Here is a 25531-nt window from a genome sequence, read left to right on the forward strand (position 1 = left end):
GTTAGGTTTTTTTTCTTTTCGTTGCTTTTTTTTTTTCCAACCAGTCAGGCTCTGCAAGGTCTCGCTGAAGCTGTTGCTAAGCTACAGAGACGCTTGCAAGGTACGGCCGACTGTTTAGAAGCTTACAAGGTTTGTTGCCAGATACGGAGCTCAAAATCTCCATATGTTTCAACATTAGCGCTGGTTTGTCCGGCAGTTTTGATGGGACAGCAACAGCTCGGTCCCGTCGGTGCCGGATAGCACAAAGTTTCCTGTACTTGTCCCCTGACTCTGCCCTCACGAGTCTACTATGTGGCACCTTATCAAAGACCCCTAGTGAAACCTGCAAATAACAGACACCTTAGGGGCTGCCATCAGTTGTCCTTTTTTGCAAGTGTCCTTATTTTTAAAATGGTCCTTTTATGTACTGTAAAATTTTACCCAACAAGAGCCAGCTGAGATTATGATCAGCACCTAATCAGCTGCAATATGTGAAGAATCTCCCTCCCACACACCAGCATTCAGCTCTATTCACTTAACAATTTTACATCTAAATTCCTGTTAAATTTCAAACCACTCTGACTTGGAGCAGAGTGTAACTTCAGTAATGAACTGCATTTCTCAGCTCGACTTACTAGCATTAGGGCAGTCACAAGACAAAAAAAGGGGGAAATGAGAGAACAGGTTGTGCCGGTATACTGAAGCATCCAAAATGCAAGTTTCAGAACTGATCAAGAACATTTGGGAGGGAAAACAACAGGTCACATTATGTGTAAGAGTGGAAGAGTTTTCTGGTTCAGTAGTGAGTTTGCAAAAAGACTGACTGCTAGCTGGGAGCCAAGGCCTGTATATTTCAATGAGATCACCTCTTATTCTTCTAAACTCCAGAGAGTATAGGCCCTATCTACTCAATCTCTCCTCGTAGGCCAGCCCTCTCATCACAGGTTTCAATCTAGTGAACCTTCATTGAACCACCTCTAAGGCAAGTATGTCCTTTCTCAGATAAGGAGACCAAAACTGTGCACAGTACTCCAGGTATGGTCTCACCAAAAACCAAGAACAAGAATTTTCAATTTAAGCTGCTGGGGGTCCAGGAGTCAACATTCATCCCCTTGCCATTGGTGGGATCATGCTTTGCATAAACTGGCTCCTATCTCTGCCTACACTGGACCGCACTCCAATGAGTCATCCACGTGAAGTGATTTGAGAATTCTCTCAAGACGTGATTATGACGCCACCTAAATGGACTCTACACAAGTGTAGTTAATACTTCCTTACTCTTGTACTCCAAACCCCTTGCAATAAAGGTCAACATTCCATTTGCCTTCCTAATTACTTGCTGTATCTACATGCTAACTTTGTGTTTCCTGTACGAGGACACCTAAATCTTTCTGAACACCAACATTTAATAGTTTCTCACCATTTAAAAAAATATTCTGTTTTCCTATTCTTCCTACCAAAGTGAATAACCTCCCATTTCTCCACGTTATACTCCATCTGCCACCTTATTGCCCACTCACTTAACCTGTCTATATGCCTTTGCAGACTCTGTGTCCTCCTCACAGTTTAAATTCCCACCTAGTTTTGTATCTTTGAGTAAAGATTCCAATATCTTTCCTACTACCGACATTAAAAATATATTAGTCTCCCTGGTAAAAACTATTCAATATTTCTGCCATGTCACTGTCATTACCTGTGAAGTTATCTGGTGCATTCCGAAGTGGTCATATCCCTATGCTGATTCTTATTTTGTTATTTGTGTCTGTAGAATACTTTACTATTTCTTTTTATATTCTTTGATAAATTTCACTTTGTAATTCCTCTTTGCATCCTAATTATTTTTTGGTTTCTTTCCTAACCTCTTCGTATTCCCTTTTGTCATCCTCGCCTTTATTGTCATATACTTTAGAAGAATGAGAGGGAATCTCATTGAATCGTATAAAATTCAGACAGGGCTACACAGACTGGATGCAGGGAGGATGTTTTCCCTGGCTGGCGGGTCTAGAACGAGGGGTCACAGTCTCAGGATACGGGGTAGGACATTTGGGACCGAGATAAGGAGAAATTTCTTCACTCAGAGGGTGGTGAACCTGTGGAATTCTCTACCACAGACAGCTGTGGAGGCCAAGTCACTGAATATATTTAAGAAGGAGATAGATAGATTTCTAGACACAAAAGGCATCAAGGGGTATGGAGAGAGAGCGCGGGAATATGGTATTGAGATAGAGGAGCAGCCATGATCATATTGAATGGCGGAGCAGGCTCAAAGGCCCGAATGGCCTACTCCTGCTCCTATTTTTCTATGTTTCTACTTAGTGTATGCCTTTTTCTTCAGTTTCAATTTTACCCTTATCGCTTTATTCATTCATGCTGTAACCCAGTGCATGGAAAAGTGAGGCAGTCCCAACAGCTCGATACTTGGCTTACAAATAAATGTGTGGCAGCCCAGCAATGAAACACGCACACCGCTCGTGAACAACTGTCTTAACCTTCAAACTCAGCTGCCCATCTTCATTTAAACTTCAGTGTAAAAATTGTCAAATCGCGGTCTAATTTTAGCTAAAGACAACAGAATAACAGTAAGAAAGAACTTACATTTATGTATCATCTTTCATCCCAAAGCAATGCATACTTTCTGAAGTACTGAAGAAAACACGGCAACCAAGCTGCACACAGCAAAATCCCACAAATCACAATGACACAAGTGAAGAGTCAATCTGTTTTGGTGGCCATTTCCGCCACCTCCAACGTGATCCCACCACCAAACACATCTTCCCCTCACCTCCCCTTTCAGCATTCCGATGGGACTGCTCCCTCCGCGACACCCTGGTCCACTCCTCAATCACCCCCAACAGCCCTTCTCCTTCACCTGGCACCTTCTCGTGCAAGCGCAGGAGATGCAACACATGCCCTTTTACCTCCTCCCTTCCCACTGTCCGGGGCCCCAAACACCCCTTCCAGGTGAAACAGCGATTTACGTGTACTTCTTGCAATTTAATATACTGTATTCGCTGCTCACGATGCGGTCTTCTCTACATTGGGGAGACCAAACGCAGATTGGGTGACCGCTTTGCGGAACACCTCCGTTCAGTCCGTAAGGGTGACCCTGAGCTTCCGGTCGCCTGTCACTTTAATTCACCGCTTCACTCCCGCTCTGATCTCTCTGTCCTCGGGCTATTGCATTGCTGCAATGAAGCTCAACGCAAGCTCGAGGAACAGCACCTCATCTTTCGATTGGGCACTTTGCAGCCTGCCGGACTCAACATTGAGTTTAACAATTTCAGATAATTATCCCTGCCCCCATTTTTCATGCAGTATGATTTTTGCCATTCCCATTTGCAACATTTTATCTTTCCTGCCTCTTACAAAAGTACAGGATGTTCTTTCTATTCCTTCACCCCCCCCCCAACCACTGTCTCTGCACCTGCTTAATATGTTACATCTCCAGCTTTTTCCAGTTCTGATGAAGGGTCCCAGACCTGAAACGTTAACTCTGTTTCTCTCTCCACGGATGCTGCCTGGCCTGATGAGTATTTCCAGCATTTTCTGTTGTTATTTGTGTTTTGGTGGTGTTGGTTGCTGAATGAATTTGGTCAGAACCCTAGGAGAACTCCATACTCTTCAAATATGCACGGTGGCATAGTGGTTAGCACTGTTGCCTCACAGCGCCAGGGACCCGGGTTCGAATCCAGCCTCGGGCGACTGTCTGTGTGGAGTTTGCACATTCTCCCCGTGTTTGCGTGGGTTTACTCCGGGTGCTCCGGTTTCCTCCCACAGTCCAAAGATGTGCGGGTTAGGTTGATTGGCTATGATAAATTGACCCTTAGTGTTAGGGGGATTAAATACGTGGGGTTACGGGGATAGGGTGGGATATGTGTTGGTATGGGGTTACGGGGATCGGGTGGGATATGTGTCGGTGCAGGCTCGATGGGCCGAAATGGCCTCTATCTGCATTGTGTGGTTTCTGTGATTTCTGTGATTGCCATGGAAGCTTCTATAGCCAATCAAATGAACATACAGGGCTTTCTTGATTGTCTCATCAGAAAGATAGCACTTAACTGTTAGCCTAGAGTATTCACTCAAGTCCTCTTGACATGGTTAGGGAATTGGTTTGGAGGTCGGAGACAGAGAGTAGGGATAATGGGTATGTACTCCAATTGGCAGGATGTGACTAGTGGGGCTTGATTTTAAAAGCTGAGGAGGCGGGTTGGCAGTGAAAATTGGAAAAAATGGCTTCAGACACCCAACCCGCCTCCATCCGATTTTCGTCAGTGTCAGGTCAACTGCTCCAAAACTGACCCACCGGTAGGACAGGGAGTTAAGGCAGTTATGAGCCCATTAACTGCTTTGCTAATCCTATTTTGATAGAGGTTTCCCATTTTCGTGCTTCTGGCTCCGGTTTCCTGTCTTGTCAGAAAAGGCCAGGTTCAAGGAGACGAGTTTTTCGAGGAAATGGTTTTTAGTAATTGGTGCAGCACTTTAAAAGTGCTCCTGAAACATGGCTGATACTCAAATGCAACAACTTTGTTTTTGGAGGTTTGGGATAAGATTTTGCAAATCTACTGACCTTGTGACTGGTCAAGCTGACACACATCGGCAGTGTTATCTGATTGGAATAATTTCAGGCCACTGAGTGTGCGCTTGCAAGCTTCTTGCCTCAACTGAAATCTATAGCAACAGGATGGGAACCATTTACATCCTCTCATCCTGGCCGTCAGATTTGGAGGAAGAGCAGCCACGGCAGCACCACAACCATCCACAACAGCAGCACCAGCACCAGGAGCGCCAACCTCCTCCTCACCCACCTGATGCTGCACTGGACACAGGGCATCAGCACCTGACAACATTGCTGTAAACCCTGGCTGCCACATGATTCACCAGGTTGACACCATCCCACACCAGCACCGTGAAACATCCCTTTAATGTCCAAGCCATTCCATGCACACTGATCACTATAGCTTGGGGGGAGTTACAACTGAACAATCACTGGGACTCAGTAAGACACTTCTCAATGTGCGCTCAGATCTGTCCAATAAGGGGCACTTTTTGGAAAAAGATATTACACTCTATGACTACACATTACCAGAAACTTCACATGGACATTGGCTAAACCTCTCAAGAGCCTACTCTTGTGTGTTGTTAGTTGGTATGCTTGCAGTAGGATGAGGGGTGGCTAGTGAGATGGAGAAGTGATAAAAGTAGCTAGAGAGGGTTGGGTGGAGGTTCAAGGTAAGTTGGTGTCCTGGGGAGATCTCTTCCACCCTTGGAAGGGAAGAGAACCTCCCTGCATGCTGTGACTCCCTCCATAAGCGTATGGAGGGAGTCATTGGCGAGCCTGGGTGCAAGTGTTCACCGTTGTGCAATGATTGTCAGTGTTTGCAGCACCTCACTGCTGTCAAACACTGACAGATCAACTGTCAAAATAAAATTGTGCATGATCCCTTTAAGGAAACCGGAAGATGACGTGCCATCAAATGACGTCATTGAACCCACTTCCTGTTAATTAGCCGGTACGCCCGCAGCGCCGGCTTAACAAGGCCAATCAAGGGAAAGTCACGTCTGCAGAGTGGAGGCAGCTGGGGACAGGACCAGAACCAGCTGACCCACCACCATCCTGTCTCCAGAATTAAATTCGTGGCCGTGGTGTCCCCCAGGGATCTGTACTGGGGCCTCAGCTTTTCGCTATATTTATCAATGACTTAGATGAAGGAATAGAGAGCCATATATCCAAGTTTGCTGACGACACCAAGTTAGGTGGCACCGTAAATAGTGTAGATGAGAGCAGAAAGTTGCAAAGGGACATTGATAGATTAAGTGAGTAGGCAAAACTGGCAGATGAAGTTCAAAGTGGGGAAATGTGAGGTCATCCACTGGATGCAAGAAGGATAGATCCGAGTATTTTCTAAACGATGAGAAGTGAGGAACTGTGGAGGAGCGGAGAGATTTAGGGATCCAAGTACAAAAAAAAATTATACCTACTGGGCAGGTACAAAAATTAATTTAAAAGGTTAATGCAATGTTGGCCTTGATCTCAAGGGAGCTGGAATACAAAGGGGTGAAAGTTATGATACAGGTTAGACTCCATTTAGATACTGTGTTCAGTTCTGGACACCGCACCTCAGGAAGAATATATTAGCCTTGGAGAGGGCGCAGCGCAGATTCACCAGAATGATTCCGGGGCTAAAAGGGTTCAATTATGAGGACGGGTTGCATAGACTAGGCTTGTATTCCCTTGCGTATAGAAGATTAAGGGGTGATGTAATTGAGATGATTATGATTAAAGGAGTAGATAGGGTAGATAGAGAGAAACTATTTCCTCTGGTAGTAGTAATAGCCGCCCTCCTGTATGCCTCAGAGACATGGACCATGTACAGCAGGCACCTCAAAGCACTGCAAATCCATTGGCAGGATAGGCGTACCAACGTCAAGTTCTCTCGCTCAGGCCAACATCCCCAGCATCGAAGCTTTGACCACACTCAATCAACTCCGATGGGCGGGTCACATCGTCCACATGCCTGATACGAGACTCCCAAAACAAACGCTCTACTCGGAGCTCAGACACTGCAAGACAGCCCCAGGTGGGCAGAGGAAACACGTCAAGGACACCCTCAAAGCCTCCTTGAAAAAGTGCAACATCCCCACTGTAAAGTCTGTGTGTTCTAGTTGTAATTAATAACACACAGACTACAAGATTAAAGTTCAACAGGTCTTTACTGGTTGGAGGTCAGGACTATATGAAATACAATCTTACTACACAGTGCTTATATACCGGTGGTCACCACCGGTATTACGTAGTACATCTCTTAAGGTGGAACAGGCTTAAGTTCTCTTAAGGTGGAACAGGTTACATACACCACAATCCTCCCTTTTTAGCTTAATAGTCATATCCCCATTTAACATAACATCATAACATATATACATATATAACTTCAGGTATAAACAGTTCAAAGGTTCAGTCTCTCAGGAGGCTTTCTGATTCGGTCTGGATAACGCCTTTCAGTGGTCTCTGATTCTTGTTGCTGAGGTGACTCTTCTTGTTGGTTTCCTATGTATTGGACGTCATCATCAGGTACAGTCCCTGCCGAGGTAGATGCTTCAGGTTCATTAACGTCTTCCACAGTTGTCTCTGTCGCAACCATGGGTTCGACCCTTGCTCTTGATTCTACCAGTTGATCCACATGACGCCTTATCACATTGTTACCAATATCTACTGTGTACATCAGAGGTCCTTGTCTGGCCCGAATTGTTCCGGACTGCCATTTTTCGTTTCCATAGCCCCTTGCCAACACTGGTTGTCCTACTTCGAAACTTCGAGTGGACTTGTTATTAATATGCCGGAACTGTTTGTTTTCCACTTTCCTCCGCACATTTGGTTTTAACAAGTCCAACCTGGACCGCAACCTCCTGTTATAAAACATCATGGCAGGACTTTGGTTAGTCACCATGAGCGGCGTTTCGATACGCCATTAGGAAATTGTCCACCTTGTGCTGTAGCGGAATCTGATCATCATTCATGGCCTTTATTGCCTTTTTGAATGTTTGGACAAATCTCTCGGCCAACCCGTTTGTCGCCGGATGATATGGGGCAGAGGTATAATGTTTTACCCCATTCTTCTTTAAGAATTTTTGGAATTCTTCCGACACGAACTGTGGTCCGTTGTCCGAACAGATCTGTTCTGGCAATCCGTTCCTTGCGAATATTGTTCTTAACACCGCAATTGTCTTTTCTGAAGTAGTGGTATTCATCTTGATCACTTCTGGCCATTTGGAATGTGTGTCCACCGCAATTAGGAACTTGGAGTCCATGAATGGACCAGCAAAGTCAATATGTACGCGTTGCCATGGGGCTGAAGGCCATTCCCATGGGTGTAGTGGTGCAATCGGAGGTGCATTTTGCACTTTTTGGCACCCAGCGCAGCTTTTCGTCAACTCCTCTATCTGTTGGTCAATACCCGGCCACCATACATAAGCCCTAGCAAGACTTTTCATCTTAACTCCCCCCAGATGACCTTCATGCAGTTCTTTTAGAACTCTTTCCCTTAACTTGGGAGGAATAATCACTCTTGTCCCGTACATCAAAGTACCATGGCAGACGGACAGCTGGTCTCGCCTTGCCGAGAATGCCGGTAACAGAGGATCACCACGTGTTGGCCATCCTTTCACTGTCACTTCGTAGACTCTGGACAGTGTCGGGTTGTTCCTGGTTTCTCTTTCAATACTTGCATTGGTGACTGGTAAACACTCGATGATGGTCGAATGAAATAACTCAACAGGGTCAACTTTCGTCGTTTCTTCTTCTTCAGGTAGTGGCAGGCGCGACAGCCCATCAGCATTGCCATGCTGCTTCGTACCTTTGAATTCTATTTGATATTGATGTGCCCCTAGGAAAAGGGACCATCTCTGGAGACGCTGTGCTGTCATCACTGAAACACCCTTCTTAGGGTTAAAAATGGATACCAACGGCTGATGGTCTGTCAGAAGTGTGAATTTTTGGCCCTGCAGGTAATGATTAAACTTCTTCACTCCCCATACAAGGCTGAGAGCCTCCCTATCGATCTGCGCATAGTTGCGCTCAGCGGAGGTCAATGATCTGGATGCAAACGCGACTGGCCTTTCCGTGCCATTTGGCAACTTGTGTGAGAGTACTGCCCCAATACCATATGGAGAAGCATCACAAGCCAACCAAATAGGCAGTGTCGGGTTGAAGTGAGCCAACACTTCCTGAGGTGATCAATTCTTTGCTTTTGCGAAATGCCTTCTTACAGTTTTCGCTCCATTCCCATGGTACCCCCTTCTGTAAAAGAGCGTTTAGCGGGTGCAGTACCGTGGATAGATTTGGTAGAAATTTATGGTAATAGTTAATCAATCCTAGAAACGACCTCAACTGAGACACATTATCCGGAGCGGGAGCCTTTACAACTGCCTCTATCTTGTCAGGAGACTTATGAAGCCCCTCCCGGTCAATGACATGACCACAGTACGAGATCCGCTTCTGGAAGAACTCACATTTCTGCCGATTAACTCGAAGTCCATACTCTTTCAGTCTGTTGAGCACCAGTTCCAAGTTTGCGAGGTGTTCTTCATCACCATCACCTGTAATCAGAATATCATCCAGGTAACATTGTGTGCCTGGAATTCCCTGTAATACCTGCTCCATGGCCCTCTGCCAAATTGCTGGAGCCGATGCCACTCCAAAAACCAGCCTATTGTACCGGTACAAACCTCGATGCGTGTTGATCGTGAGGTATTGGCGTGACTCTTCTTCAACCTCCATCTGCAAGTACGCCTGCGCCAGGTCTATCTTGGTGAAGTGTTTCCCGCCAGACAACGAAGCAAAAATATCCTCAATCCGCGGAAGCGGATACTGCACCGTGTGAAGCACCGGATTAACGGTGATTTTGAAATCTCCACAGATGCGAACCTTCCCTGGTTCTCCTGGCTTGTTGCTCGAAGGACGTTTCATAACGGGAACAATGGGCGTAGCCCACTCACTCCAATCTACCTTAGACAGTACACCTGAACGTTCTAGCACTTCCAGTTCCGCTTCTACAGTAGGTCGTATTGCATAGGGTACCGGTCTGGCTTAAAAAAATTTTGGGTGTGCATGTTCATCAATCTTGATGTTTGCCGTAATTCCTCTGTGTTCCCAGTCCCTGCTGGAACACCTCTTTAGCATCATCCAATATTCTGGACAATCGTTTAGGTTTGACATCTGTTTCCCCGGAATCTACCGTTAGTGCCTTCAAGGAGTGCCAGTCCATATTCATTTTCCTAATCCACTCCCGTCCCAGTAGTGGTGGACCTCCTTCAGGTAGCACATATAAGTCCATTACTTGGCTTTCTTCGCCCTTGTGGACCACTTTTACCTCTATCTTTCCGATGGGGTACACTCTTTTACCCATGTATGTTTTCAATATAATCTCCGTATCCCGTAGGGGAATATGTTGGAAAAACCTTTTGTAATCTTTCTTATTCATGACCGTCAATGCCGATCCAGTGTCCAATTCCATCTTTACTTGGACTCCTGCTATCTGAAGGGTGACCCAAATTGTCTGGAGATCTACATCCTTACCAACGTTGTGTACTCTTAAGCTACCCAGTTCATTACTGCTAGCGTCTGAATCTGACTTCTGTTCGTTCGAACTGTTCTTTGTCACCTTGTGTACCTTTATGTATTTTCCTTGCGGTGACTTTTTGTTGCTGGTCTTCTTTCCTGACCGGCATACTTTAGCTATGTGGCCAAGCCTGCCACACGTTCTGCATTCTTGGTTTTTAAACCAACACTGGTTCTGATCGTGCGTTGTCTTTCCGCAACGATAACATTTTACAGTACTCAAACCCAATTTATTTGTACTGAGTTCCGGTGACCGTAGCTGCATTACTGCCGTGCCTCTCGCTGCGGCTTCATGTGCTGCTGCCATAGTGACCGCTTTCTCAAGCGTCAGCTCATTCTCCTCGAGCAATCGCTTTTGTGTATCTTCTTTTAATAAACCACACACAAATTTATCTCGTAGCGCCTCTGTCAGTCTCGTTCCGAATTGACAGTACTTTGCTAGCTTACGCAATTCCATCAAATATTCAGCATTGCTTTCATCCTTCAGCTGCCTTCTGCTGTAAAATTTAAATCGTTCCGCTAGCATCAGCGGCGTGGGGTTTAGGTGATTTTTCAGGACAGTAACAATCTCCTCGAACGTCTTATCCGCCGGTTCATCTGGTGATACAAGGTGTTTCAATTGCCCGTATGTCTTCGCACCCATTAAGTTTAATAATGTTAGTGCTTTCTCTTCATCTGGGATTTTATTTGCTTTACAATAATTTTGTATGCGTTCTACATACATAGCCCAATCTTTGATGTCGCTATCAAAGGTATTAATGTTCCCATGTTTAGGCATCGTTGCAATTTAATTTATTTTAATTTTTATCCAAGATGGCGGCTTCCGCGCTCTTGTCTTCGTCCTCCGCCTACAAAATGGCGGTTTTCCCGCGCTTGGCGGTCTTCACCCTTCCCCCAACGCTGTCTCCGCTTCACCGCGGCTCTCGCGCCTTCAGTTGCCCCCAGACGCTGCGCCTTTTTAGCCCGAATGCGGCCCGGCCCTTATCTCCGGTCGCGATCGATCTCACCGCCCTTATTCCTCCGTCTTCCCTCCCCGTCTGTACAGCCAACGCGGCCGATTTTCTGGTCGCGTCGCTGCCCGGCTTACCCTTAGGTAGAAAGAAGATAGCTGACAGCCGCTGATGGAGGCTTCGAGTTCAGGATGTCTTCTGCACTCTGGTTTCTCGATGTCTGCCACGCGACGTGTCTTCCAGCAGGGTGAGGAGGGTGGAAGCCTCTCTTCGACGTCCGTTCTGTGGACGAAGCCGCCGTGGATATAACTGCCGCAGGGTAAGAATCTGACTCGTCGCCACTGTAAAGTCTGTGTGTTCTAGTTGTAATTAATAACACACAGACTACAAGATTAAAGTTCAACAGGTCTTTACTGGTTGGAGGTCAGGACTATATGAAATACAATCTTACTACACAGTGCTTATATACCGGTGGTCACCACCGGTATTACGTAGTACATCTCTTAAGGTGGAACAGGCTTAAGTTCTCTTAAGGTGGAACAGGTTACATACACCACACCCACCGACACCTGGGAATCCCTGGCCCAAGACCGTACAAAGTGGAGGAGAAGCATTTGGGAAGGCACCAAATACCTCAAGTCTCTTCGCCAGGAGCAAGCGGAAGCCAAGCACAAACATCGGAAGGAGCGCACGTCAACCCAAGCACCCCATCCACCCGCCCCTTCAACCACCGTCTGCCCCAACTGTGACAAGAGACTGTAGGTCCTGCATTGGACTAATCAGTCACCTGAGAACTCATTTTTAGTGTGGAAGCAAATCATCTTCGGTTCCGAGGGACTGCCTAAGAAGAAGAAGATTTCCTCTGGTACGGTAGTCCAGAACAAGGGGGCATAACCTTAAAATTAGAGCCAGGCCATTCAGGGGTGATGTCAGGAAGCAGTTCTTCACACAAAGGGTAGTGGAAATCTGGAATCTCTCCACCAAAAAGCTGTTGATGTTAGGGCAATTGAAAATTTCAAAACTGATTGATAAGAATTTTGTTCATCAAGGGTATTCAGGGTTACGGAAGCAAGTCGGGTAGATGGAGTTAAGATACAGATCAGCTATCATCTAACTGAATGGCAGAACAGGCTTGAGGGGCTGAATGGCCTACGCCTGTTCCTATGTTCCTAAGTCCTGAAGTGGGCCTTCAACTCACAACCTTATTACTCAGAAACAAGGGTGCTCCCAAATGAGCCAAACTGGCATTTATATTAATTATAGCATGCCTAATCTTTCACAATATTGATGCTTTTTTCAAAAGCAAAAATTCAATAATGCTATTGCAAAAATAATCAAGTAATGTATGTCCATATATGTTAAGCCATTCTGCTGACCCTGGGTCAGTATGACAGTGTGCTCTCAGAACCTTTGAAACTGACCGCAACTTCGGGATTTGGCGCATGTGCAATCCCGACCTTGCAGTCTGTCAATGACAGCTCCTCCACAGGCTGCGCTGTGCGCCCCCAGCACCCCCCCCTCCACCGCGCCCACGCACACCCGGCAATCAGTGAAATCTCATAAATTATTGAAACTGAAAAACTTTGGCTCTCCCGCAGGAATGACGCTGTTAAATTCCCCACTAAAAGTTAGACCCAAAGGGATTAGGTGTAACTGGGGTTTTAACAGCATATTGACTGCTAAACAAATGTTATGGGCCTGGAAAATTTTAATTGTGTGGTGTGAAATTTGTCCATTTTAATTTTTTTTTTACATTTTTTAAAGTTTGTCCATCTTCATTTCAGGTTTGTCTTTTCCCCATGTGAGAGTCCCAATTTTTCTTTTGCTCTCTAACTATTTTAAAAAGTTAGAATTTTCAGAGTTTACTCACTTCTCTGTTCGCTATCTGTGAGAATCCTGCCTTTTGATTGGCTGCTTAGACAGCATGTTGATGTCACAGCAGTTCGAACAATGGGATCCCCAACTACAATCCATTGAATTGAATTGAAGGTCGGAAAACCCGAAGTTCTCGACACTGAGACTGCGAGATCCTCGTACTTAGAGGCCAGCAGTGACTGCCTTCGCTTCACCGCTGACCGCAAATTCCGGGCCTCTGTTTTTTTCTGCAGTGTTGTAATGGAGTCATCCAGGTTTTCCCAACACCAGTTATTAGGGATAAACATTGAGTAAACTCAGACCAGTGTTCTGGATTAGAATTGGGATCGTCCAACATAAAAAGCAAAATGCAAGTTCAACGGCTGACCTACTACAACACAAAGTGTAACCACCAATCCTTCTTATTCAGTGTCTTTAATGTAGGTTAAATTGCTCCAGATCATGCAGACTCCAGCACAATACAACCCTTATTGGTTTGGATCAAATTGATACACATTCTTCCCACGGTCAGGTTTCTCATCCCCCGCCCCCAAAATTGAATGCAGTCCTCCAGATGGGGTCTGAACAAGGCTCTATACAACTGAAGCACATCTTCCTCCACTTTGTATGTAATCCAGCCTCCTTGAGATGAAGGCCATCATTCCATTAGCCTTTTTGATTGCTTTTTTGTAGCTATCTACTAAATTTAAATGATTTGTGTACTTGGATTCTCAAATGGCTTTGCTCCCAGACAGTTGGTAGTATCTCGCCATTTAGAAAAGATTCCGCTTCATCTTTCTCAGGTCCAAATTGGATGACCTCACACTGACCCATATTAAAACTCCATTGGTCCCACTCACTTAATCTATCAATGTGTCCCTTTGCAATTTCCTGCTCCCATCTATTATTGTCCCTCCTAATTTAGTGTCATCTTTAAACTTGGAAACACAATTATCTATTCCTTCATCCAAGTCATTAATTAAGTATGATGAAAAGTTGAGGCCCCTCAACTGATCCTTGGGGAACACAACTTGTCACATTCTGCCAATCTGAGTACATACCCTTTATCTCCACACTCTGTCTCCTACTTCCCAACCAATTTCCAACTCGTCAAAAGGCTACCTCCAATTCTGTGCACTCCAATTGTTGTCAATAATATTTTATGTGGAACCTTATTGAATGCCTTCTGGAAGTCCATATAGAAAACATCCACAGACACTCCTTTGTCTACCTTATCAGTGACCTCCTAAAAAATTTAACGAGATTAGTCAGACGTGACTTGCCTTTAACATAGCCATGCTGGCTCTCTCCAATAAGCTCATATTTGTTCAAGTGCTCAGTCACTCTGTCCTTAACGACAGATTCTAGTAGCTGACCCACAACAGACGTTAAACTGGCAGGCCTGGTTTCTCTCTTCCATCTTTCTTAAATAATGGAGTGACATTAGCAATTTTTCAGTCTAATAGCACAATTCCCAAATCTAGAGAGCTTTGCAAGATTATAACTAAAGCTTCTGCAATTTTCTCTTCTACTTCTTTTAATACCCTGGCAGAAACCATTGGGTCCTGGAGATATACCTATACCAAGTCCCATTAATTTCTACATTACCATTTGTTTTACTAATATTGAAGACAATAAGTTCCTCCCCTTGATTTATTTTTAGATTTCCTTCTATCACTGGTATTTTATCCTCTTCCTATACAGCGAAAACAGATCTAAAGTACCGTAGATTACTACTTCTCCTGGCATTTGTGCAAGCCATTTCCTTTAGTTTTATTCTCCATCTTGCTGCACATGGTTGCTTGACTGTACAAGTGGAATTTTTGCTCTTATGGGGTATGTACTGGCATTGTATTGTACTAAATACTTCTTTGAATACTTCCCACTGTTTTTCTGTAAGTTTACCTGGTAACATCTCAACCCAGTTTAACGTGATCATCTTACACCTCATTCCTTCGAAGTCAGCCTTATACAAGTTTAAAAATCTTTATTTTCCTTCTTGGGGTGGGGAGTGGGGTGGTGGTTAAAATCAAGGCCATTGTTTCAGAAAACTGTCCTGGATACACTATAGAAATTCATTGCCTTTATGACATGAGCTGTTTTGTATCTCCCAATCTATATGAAGATTGATATCTCTCATTAAAGCCACGTTGCCTTTGCTACATGCTTCTCTGATCTCTGTATTTATGCATCCTGCTACTACATTATTGCTGTCGGGCGAACTATAGATAGCTCCCACATGAGTTTTCCATCCTCTGCTCTTTCTCAATTCTACCCAGAGTGTTTCCACTGCATGCTGACAGTTACTGATTTCCCCGACTGCTATAATATTGTCCTTTAGCAATATGGTTGCTCCTCCTCCTTTCCCTATCCTTTCTAAAGACCATATAGCCTGGAATATTAAGCTCACATTCATGCCCAGCTTGTGGCCAAGTCCTTAATGGCTATTACATAGTACCCTTTGAGCTGAATACGTGCTTCTAATGCGTTTGTTTTATACCTTATGCTCTATGCAGTACAAATACAACCGCAACATAAACTTTCTGGGTTTCTAATTCGGTCTTTGGTTTTAGAGGCACACAGAGGATATTCTTCTGATACACACATGAATTTTTCTCCTTAAACGGGGTGCAACACCAAACCAAATTCAAAACTGAAGTGTCCAAATTAGAGCGAATTGAGGCATTCTGACAGCTAACTGAAACCTGCCCAATTCAGTTTGTGTCATAATTTCTAAGAAGAGGGAAAGATAAAAGAGAAACACCGAGTTAAAAGGTTCATTGTTTTTGAGTAGACTTGGTTTGACCTTCAATCTTCCATTGAGCTGCAACATGAGCTTTGGAGTTTAATTCTGGCAACAAGAAAAGTCTTTCGGATGAGACGTTAAACCGTCTTCTCTCTCTCAGGTGGATGTAAAAGATCCCATGGCACTATTTCGAAGAAGAGCAGGGGAGTTATTCCCGGTGTCCTGGCCAAAATGTAGCCCTCAAATTACCATCACTAAAACAGATGATCTGGTCATTATCACATTGCTGTTTGTGGGAGCTTGCTGTGCACAAATTGACTACTGTGTTTCCTACATTACAACAGTGACTACACTTCAAAAAAAAGTACTTCATTGGCTGTAAAGCACTTTAGGACTCTGGTGGTCGTGAAAGGCACTATAGAAATGCAAGTCTTCTTTTCTTTTTCAGAAAATAGAAATCTGTCTTTTAGATCCAAAGTGGATGACCTTGCATTTCCCTACATTGAACTTTATCGAACACAGTTCTGCCCACTTACTTAATCTATCAATGTCGCTTTGCAACTTTCTGCTCCCATCTGCATTATCTACTGTGCCACTCAACTTGGTGTCGTCAGCAAACTTGGATATACAGCTCCCAATTCCTTCATCCAAGTCATTTACAAATATAGTGAAAAGCTGAGGCAACAGTACAGATCCCTGGGGGACACCTGCCAACTGAAGTACAGATCCATTATTCCTACCCTCCTACATCGATTGCCTCCAATTCCATATAGTCTCATTTTTGTTAGCAGTGTCTTACATGGAGCCTTATCGAATGCTTTATGGAAGTCTATATAAATAACATCCATAGGCACTCCCTTATCTACACGTTAGTTACCTCCTCAAAAAATTCAACTAGGTTTGTGCTGGCTCTCTGATCAGTTCACATTTTTGCGTGTGCTCCATGTGTAGATAAATGTGAGGTTATCCACTTTGGTGGCAAAAACAGGAAGGCAGATTATTATTTGAATGGCAATAGGTGCACCAGTCGCTGAAGGTAAGCATGCAGGTGCAGCAGGCGGTTAAGAAGGCAAATGGTATGTTGGCCTTCGTAGCAAGAGGGTTCGAGTACAAGAACAAGGATGTCTTGCTGCAGTTGTACAGCAGTTTTGGTCGCCTTACCTGAGGAAGGACGTTCTTGCCATGGAAGGAGTGCAGCGAAGATTCACCAGGCTGATACCTGGGATGGCAGGAATGACGTAATGGAGAGATTGTGTCGATTGGGCTTATACTCACTGGAGTTTAGAAGATTGAGAGGGGATCTCATCGAAACCTATAAAATTCTGTCAGGCCTGGACAGACTAGATGCAGGAAGGATGTTTCTGATGGCCGGGGAGTCCAGAACCAGGGGTCATAGTCTAAGGATAAGGGGTAGGACATTTAGGACTGAAATGAGGAGGAATTTCTTCACCCAGAGAGTGGTGAACCTGTGGAATTCTCTGCCACAGAGGGCGGTGGAGGCCAGTTCATTAAGTATATTCAAGAAAGAGTTGGATATATTTCTTAAGGCTAAAGCGATCAAGGGATATGGGGAGAAGGCAAGGACAGGGTACTGAATTTGGATGATCAGCCATGATCTCACTGAATGGCGGAGCAGGCTCAAAGGGCCGAATGGCCTACTCCTGTTTCTATGTTTCTATGTTTCACTCAATCCCAAATAACAGATTCTAGTAACTGCTCCACAACAAACAGGAGACGAATAGGCCTATAATTTCCTAGATTATCTCTCTTACCCTTATTAAATAGTGGAGTGAGATTAGCAATTTTCCAATCTAAGGGGACAATTCCTAAATTGTGTGTGTTTTGGTGCATCTACGACTGCATTTCTTCAGCTACTTCTTTTAATAAAATACTGGAAATACTCTGGAGAGAGAAACAGAGTTAACTCTATTTCTCTCTCCACAGATGCTGCCTGAGCTGCTGAATGTTTCCAGCATTTTCTCTTTTTATTTCAGATTTCCAGCATCCGCAGTATTTTGGTTTTTACTTCTTTTAATACCCTGGGGTGGAAACCTTCGTGTCCTGGAGATCAGTCTATCTTTAGTCTCATTATTTTTTCCGTTACCATTTTTTAAACTTACATTAAATCTAGTAAGCTCCTCCCTTTGATTTATCTCATATCTCTGGTACTTTATCCTCTTCCTCCACTGTGAAGACCGATAAAACGTATTTAGCAAGTCTGCCATTTCCTGATTTCCAATTACAATATCACCTGCGTCTTTCTTTAATGGGTCCACATTACTCTTGGCCACCCTCTTTCTCTTAATATATTCATAAAAACCTTTAGTGTTGTCCTTCATTAACCTCGCAAGCTTTTTCCTCATATTCCCTTTTTGCAGCTCTTATTACTTTCTTAGTATCCCTTTGCTGTTCTTTATATCACTCCCAGGCCACAGGATCTCTACTGTTCTTTGCATTCATAGAAGCCCTTTCTTTTTGTTTTATACTATCTCTCACTTCTCTTGTTGACCAAGGTTGTTTAATTACAGGAGTAGAGCTCTTGCCCTTTAGGGCATGTACAGGTCTTGTATTCTACCAAATAATAATCTGGTTCATTTTCCCATTACTAGATCCAGCAGTGATTCCTCCCTTGTTGGGCTTCTTATATACAGGCTACCCTTCTTGCCTGTAGGCAGGGACAGGGTACTGAATTTGGATGATCAGCCATGATCTCATTGAATGGCGGAGCAGGCTCGAAGGGCCAAATGGCCTACTCCTGCTCCTATCTTCTATGTTTCTATGTCCATGACAAAGTGTGTCTTGCCTGCTCAATGGAAGGATGCAGGGAGTCACATAATTGCAGCACCAGCTGACAGCAGAAACTAGTTCATGGTGAGCAAGGGGTGTTCGCAATAAACAGCAATTATACACACAAAGGCAGCGGGTTGCAGTGTCCCTGCAAAGCTTTCAGCCAACATCATTGAATAGACGCGGCTAAGCTAGGTAACATGATAACAGCCAAGCCATGCCCAACACCTATACCTTAGTGTACGGGACCATGTCAAGACTAAAGTGCAGCAATAGTTGCAGGAGGAGCACGTGATGGAAGAGTTTCCACACACAGTGGGCACTTTATCCGGAAAGGTCTGTCAACAACATTCAAGATCGGTCACCCAAATAAGACAACAGCCACATAAGAGGGACCAGAGAGTAACCATCTTCCCCTGGGGAGAGGGAAGAACTAGGACAAATGTAGAGTTAACATTCTCTGTTAAATAAGGGAAATTCTGTATTTACTTCATAGTGCTTTACAATAACTAAGAGCTAAAATGGAAGCTGTCGTTCCTGCAGTCTACAGCTTTCTTCCTCACTAGCAACCACACGGCCAATTTTTGCATCATCCGCAAACTTCTTAATCATGCCCCTACATTGAATTCTAGATCATTGATATATACCACAAAAAGCCAGGGACCCAGTACTGAGCCCTACGGAACCCCACTGGAAACAGCCTTCCAGTCACAAAAACACCCGTCGACCATTACCCTTTGCTTCCTGCTACTGAGAGAATTTTAGATCCAACTTGCCACTTTGCCTTGGATCCCATGGGCTTTTACTTTTCTGACCAGTCTGCCACGAGACCTTGGCAAAAGCCTTGCTAAAATCCACGCAGACTACATCGAATGTGCTACCCTCATCAACCCTCCTTGTTACCTCCACAAAAAATTCAATCAAGTTAGTCAGACACGACCTTCCCTTAACAAATCCATGCTCACTAACCTTGATTAATTCGTACCTTTCTAAATGACGATTAATACTGTCCCTCAGAATTTTTTCCAATAATTTGCCCACCACCGAGCTTAGGCTGAGTGGCCTGTAATTATTCGGTCTATCCCTTTTTAAACAAAGGTACAACGTTAGCAGTCCTCCATTCTCCAGCACCACACCTGTAGCTAAAGAAGATTGGAAAATGATTTCCTTCCTTGCTTCTCTTAACATCTTGGGATTCATTTCATCCAGGCCTAGGGATTTAACTACTTGCAAAGATGCTAAACCCCTTAATATTTTCTCTCTTGCTATGTTAATCCCATCTAATATTTCACACTCCTCCTCCTTAACTACAATGTCTGCATCGTCCCTCTCTTTTGTGAAGACAGACGCAAAGTATTCATTAAGAACCATGCCCACGTATTCCGTCTCCACACACAAGCTTCCTTTTTGGTCTCTAATAGGCCGTAACCCCTCTTTAGTTATCCTGTTGCTCTTTATGTATTTATAAAACATCCTTGGGTTTTCCTTGCCAATATTTTTTCATGCCCTCTCTTTACTTTCCTAATTTCTTTTTTTAATGTCACCCCTGCACTTACTATACTCCTCTAAGCTTTCTGCTGTATTTACTCTCGCTATCTGACATAAGCTTCCCTTTTTTGCCTTATCCTACCCTGTATGCCCCTTGACATCCAATGGGGCTCTAGATTTGGGAGTTCCAACCTTTTTCTTTGTGGGAACATATCTGCTCTGAACCCCCACTGTCTCCTCCTTGAATGCCTCCCACTGCTCTGACACTGATTTACCTTCAAGTAGCTGTTTCCAGTCCATTTTGGCTAAATCACATCTCAGCTTAGTAAAATTGGCCTTTCCCCAATCGACCAATATGCTCTCCCACTGATCCCCTTTCCACCTGCCCAGCTTCATTCCCTAAAACCAAATCCAGAACTGCCCCTCTCCTGTTGGGCTTGCTACATACTGGCTACAAAAAGTTCTCCTGAATGCATTTGAAGAATTCTGCACCCTCTATACCTTTTACACTGATTCAATCCCAGTAAATATTAGGGTAGTTGAAACCCCCTACTATTACTGCCCTATTTTTGCACTTCTCAGAAATTTGCCTACGTATTTGCTCTTCTATCTCCTTCGACTATTTGGGGGTCTATAGTACACTCCCAGCAGTGCAATTGCCCCTTTTTTGTTCTTCAGTTCAACCCTTATGACCTCATTTAATGATCCTTCTAACATATCATCCCTCCTCACAGCTGTAATTGTTTCTTTAACCAATATTGCGACCTCCCCCCATGCCCCCCATCCTTTTTTACCCCCCTCTCTATCTCGTCTGAAAACCCTGTAACCAGGAATGTTCAGCTGCCATTCCTGTCCTTCTTTCAGCCATGTCTTAGTAATAGTTATATCATACTTCCACATGTCTATCTGCACCCTCAGCTCATCTGCCTTATTCCCTAGACTCCTTGCATTGAAGCATTAAGCACTGCCAAACCCCCTTTGTTGTCTATTTTCTACCCTGCTTCGTCTGCCTTCCAAACTCACTCACTAATTTTCTGCCTTCCATTTCCAGCTTTGCTTCTCTCCCTTCTGAATCTACTCTCAGGTTCCCATCCCCTGCCAAGTTACTTTAAACCCTCCCCAACAGCACGAGCAAACCCCCTCGCGAGGATATTGGTCCCGGTCCTGTTAAGATGCAATCGTCCGGCTTGTACAGGTCCCTAGGCCTCCTGCACCATCTCTCCAGCCACGCATTCATTTGAGCCATCCTCCTATTTCTATAGTCACTTGCACCTGGCACCGGGAGTAATTTGGAGATTACCACCTTTGCGGTCCTGCTTGCTAATCTCTTTCCTAGCTTCCTAAAATCTGCCTGCAGGACCTCATCCTTCTTTCTACCTATGCTGTTGATACCGATATGGACAACGACCTCTGGCTGTTCACCCTCCCCCCTCAGAATGTTCTGCAGCTGCTTAGTGACATCATTGGCCTGGCACCATCCTGGAGTCACGTCTGCAGAAACACCTGCCTGTTCCCCTATCGCATCCCCTACCACTATTGCATTATTGACTTTCCCCTCCCCCCATACAGCTGAGCCACCCGTGGTGCTGTGGACTTGGCTCTGGCGGTACTTCCTAGAGGAACCATCAGTATTCAGATTACCAGTTAGAGCACGAGATGCACTCAGGGGACTTCTGCACTACCTGCCTGGTCCTCCTCGTCTGTCTGGCGGTCACCCAGTCCCTCTCTGCCTGCATACTCTTAAGCTGCAGGGTGACCACCTCCTGAAACGTATCCACGTAGCTCTTAGCCTATGCTGTGCCAGCTGCTGCTCAAGCACCGATAATCGGAGTTCGAGCTCCTCCAGCTGATGACACTTCCTGTGCATGTAGTTGTCCAGGACAGGAGAAACGTCCTGGACATGCAATGGGACGGAAGTGCACTGTGTACAAACGGTTCGTAGTAATCAAACGAGTCCAGGTTTTATAATGGACTTGAATTCGCTATTAAAATTGTTCCTTTTCTACGCCTCCGAAGTGGAGTGTATTGTAGGAACATAAATCTCGTCATTAAATGGGTGAAATACGACCGCGGCGATTTAATTCATATTTACAGCGCTAATCCAGCAAAGTCTTGGGCCTAGAAATTCACTTGGGCACGGGCAGCTCGCTCGCGCCCAAAAGTTAGCGCTGGGCGGGGAGGCATTAGCGCACGCCGTATATTCGTCTTCTGCACCCCAATTCGGAAGCGGGCGCTATACCAGGGTGTGCCCGCCTCCGTTTGGGGCGCTGCAACTGAATATCGGCGCGCTAGTTGCCGCAGCGCCACCCGATGCGGTGCGGCAGGCTGCGGTACTGCAGGCCTCCTCCTTCACTTAAGGGGGAGGTGCCTGCAACGGCCGGAGCCCCGATCGCGCGAGTGCTGGCAAAAGAGCCCGGCACAACGGAGAAGTGCCGGGCTCCACGGAAACCAGCCTGCAATGCCGGGGGGGAAGGAGGTGCGGGCAGGCGGCCGCCGAAAAAGCGGCCTGCCGCACCTTCAGCTTTAAAGCGCCCCACTATGGCAGCAGGACGGCCCCGTTTTCTGTTCGCGCCTGCTTCGGAGGAGGCGGGCGCAAATAAATATGGGGATCGACGCGGTTTCGGGGAGTTACGGGCCACCGCGCACACCGATGACGTCATCGGTCCCGGCGCAGCGCTAACGGCTACCGCCGCCAATACCGCTGCACTCAATTTCCGCGCTACCACCCCGCCGGCGCAAAAGACCTCTTTAGGCGCTAAGTGGGCGCAAGGCCCACTGAATTTCTATGCCCTGAATCCGATAGGGAGATTGATAGTGCTTTTGCAAGGCTAACAGAGGAACGGCACAAATCATCCAGCAATCTGTGGCGATTGCAACTCGTGGCGTATCTCTTCCTTGACACAAAATGCGGTTTTATTTAATGCAGGAACAGCAGTCCGTGCATTAAACGCCCTGTTATTTTCCCAGAAAATTCAGGGCCAATGTTCATATTTCCGATTGCTGACAGTGAAAGGGGTGGAGTCAGAGAGAAGGTGGTAATAAATAAACCTTTAATTTCTGAGAACTGTCAGCTAAGACAGCATTCACTCCCCTTCCACACCCACCCCATCGAAAAATATTGTAAAAAGCATAAGCTATGCAAAAAAAACTTACAAAATCTAAATAAGTGGACCACTTAAAAATGAAACTAACTTTGTTATGCAAATCAGTGAATATTCAAAAGCATCCTTCTTTCTAAAGTGCACCATTGCAAACAGACGTTGGATTCTGCAACAGCAATGTAACAGTCCTGAAGGCTGCAGTAAATAGGTGGAGGTTTGCTTTTTACAATTCTCATACATGTAAAATCAATCAAATTGAAAAGCACACACACAGAATTGCCGTGCTTGTTTCTGAAGTGCTGAGGAGAAGGGAACACTCGCAGCCTTACAACGAGTTTTGCGAACTTCCTGTTTAAAGGCGGCACGCAACCTGACCGTAACGCTGCCTTGGTTTGTCAATATATCAGTTTTTAAAACCCCGTCAAATAGCATTAAAAGGTTGCAAAGAGAAGTCAAAAACATCTTTGCAGCAGAGAGGTGGGAATAACGGCGGGGAATCGGAGCATGGCGACAACTGCAAACTTTGGCCCTAAGTTTTTCAAACTTTAGTTTACTTGCCCATGGAAGTAGTTTCCAGCTGGGGCTCCTGGTCGGCCGCCTCACTTTCTCTCACCGAGTCGAGGAAATGGACCTCCCGCAATCCAGCCCACAGTCTGTTGGAACTGCCCCGCAACAAGCGGGCTCCCCTACCGGAAAAACTGCTGAAATAATCCATGCTCTTTGCCTATCTACATGAGCAGGGAAATGGCTCAGCTGTACGTGTCTGCTGCCGCCATCTTCGTGCTGGGAACACCAGCGTGTGGACATTGCACGGTTCACACCAAGACAGACACGTCCCAAAGTCACTGCCTCTTTTCTTCATTGGCCCCAGTGCGATCTGCCCCGTCCCACACTCCCACTTCTCGCCAGGTTGCAAATAATTATACATTTATTTTTTAATTGCAAGGAGCAAGACTTTTAAATTTATAAAAAGTTTGGCTAACTTTTTTCCGACTCATTTATTTAAAATTATGTTGAAAGTAACTTAGATTTCTGGGGACGGGCACAAAAATGGTTCGAATTTGTTATTTCTCCAAGTGACGCAGTGGCTGAGTACACATTCCATCCGTCACCTGCCGTACATGTGTGTGCAGCTGACTGCGAGACCCTCGCGATGTCTGCAGTTGTGCCCTGGAAGGAACTAGAGGCAAAATAAATATGGGCAGTGGTGACGTGAGTCTGCCAGATTCAGCAGGCAGCAGGGCTTCTTGGAGGATGTGACAAACAGACATGACAAAATCAGCTTGCGGAAACACTGCTCCGAGAGGTCAAGGAAGCTGAGCCTCAGTCTGTAGACCCTGTGATGTGGGTAGTGCCTCCTGCGACCTCGGCCTCCTCTGCACTTCTCCTGCGTGCCTCCCTCCTGCTTCCCTCTCCTGCGCGTCTCCCTCGCACATCTCTCTCCTGCACATCTCTCTCCTGCACGCCTCCCTCCTGCGCATCTCTCCTGTGCATCTATCTCCTGCAAGCCCCTCTCCTGCGAGCCCCCTCCTGTGCATCTCTCGCCTGCACTTCTCTCTCCTGCGCGCCCCGCTCCTGCGCAACCCTCTCCTGCGCGTCACTCTCCTGCGCGCCTCCCTCCTGCGCATCTCTCCTGTGCATCTCTCCTGCGCGCCTCTCCTGCGCATCTCTCCTGCGTGCCTCCCTCCTGCGCATCCCTCCTGCGCATTTCTCCTGCGCATCTCTCTCCTGTGCGCCACTCTTGAGTATCTACCTCCTGCGCATCTCTCCTGCGCGCCCCTCTCCTGAGCGCCCCTCTCCTGCAAGCCTCTCTCCTGCGCTTCTCTCTCCTGCGAGCCCCTCTCCAGCGTGTCTCTCTCCAGCGCGCCTCCCTCCTGTGCGCCTCTCTCCTGCGCGCCTCTCTCCTGCGCATCTCTCTCCTACACGCCTCCCTCCTGCGCCTCCCTCCTGTGCGTCTCTCTCCTGCGCTTCTCCTGCGAACCCCTCTCCTGCGCTTCTCTCCTGCGAGCCCCTCTCCTGCGCTTCCCTCTCCTGCACGCCACTCTTCTGTGCACCACTCTCCTATGCGTCTCCTGTACGCCTCCCTCCTGCGCATCTCGCCTGTGCGCCACTCTCCTGCGCGCCTCCCTCCTGCGCATCTCTCCTGTGCGCCACTCTCCTGCGCGCCTCCCTCCTGCGCACCCCTCCTGCGTGCCTCCCTCCTGCGCGCCTCCCTCCTGCGCATCTCCCTCCTGCGCATCTCCCACCTGCGTGTCTCTCTCCTGCACGCCTCCCTCCTGCGCATCTCTCCTGCGCGCCTCCCTCCTGCACATCTGCACGCCTCCCTCCTGCGCATCTCTCCTGCGCGCCTCCCTCCTGCACATCTCCTGCACGCCTCCCTCCTGCACATCTCTCCTGCGCGCCTCCCTCCTGCACATCTGCACGCCTCCCTCCTGCGCATCTCTCCTGCGCGCCTCCCTCCTGCACATCTCCTGCACGCCTCCCTCCTGCACATCTCTCCTGCGCGCCTCCC

The 25531-nt window shown here is 46.2% G+C and overlaps 1 protein-coding gene across 6 annotated transcripts in view; it reads right to left on the reverse strand.

Moving 5' to 3' along the window:
- Nucleotides 1-25531, reverse strand: part of LOC147115101 (oxidation resistance protein 1-like) — a 1180356-nt gene that overhangs the window by 412091 nt on the left and 742734 nt on the right. Inside the window, exon 1 of one of the 6 annotated variants that reach the window (XM_085993381.1) lies at nucleotides 23578-24205. The exons of the other annotated variants lie outside the window; for them this stretch is intronic. Coding sequence (XP_085849507.1) covers nucleotides 23578-23734 — 157 coding nt within the window. The 5' untranslated portion in view covers nucleotides 23735-24205. Of the gene's footprint in view, nucleotides 1-23577; nucleotides 24206-25531 lie in introns of those variants that run through there. 6 annotated transcript variants of the gene reach the window in all.

Source organism: Somniosus microcephalus, chromosome 7 (assembly GCF_052327205.1).
Source record: "Somniosus microcephalus isolate GS21.2 chromosome 7, FLI_Smic_1.0, whole genome shotgun sequence".
Classification (NCBI taxonomy): Eukaryota; Metazoa; Chordata; class Chondrichthyes; order Squaliformes; family Somniosidae; genus Somniosus; species Somniosus microcephalus.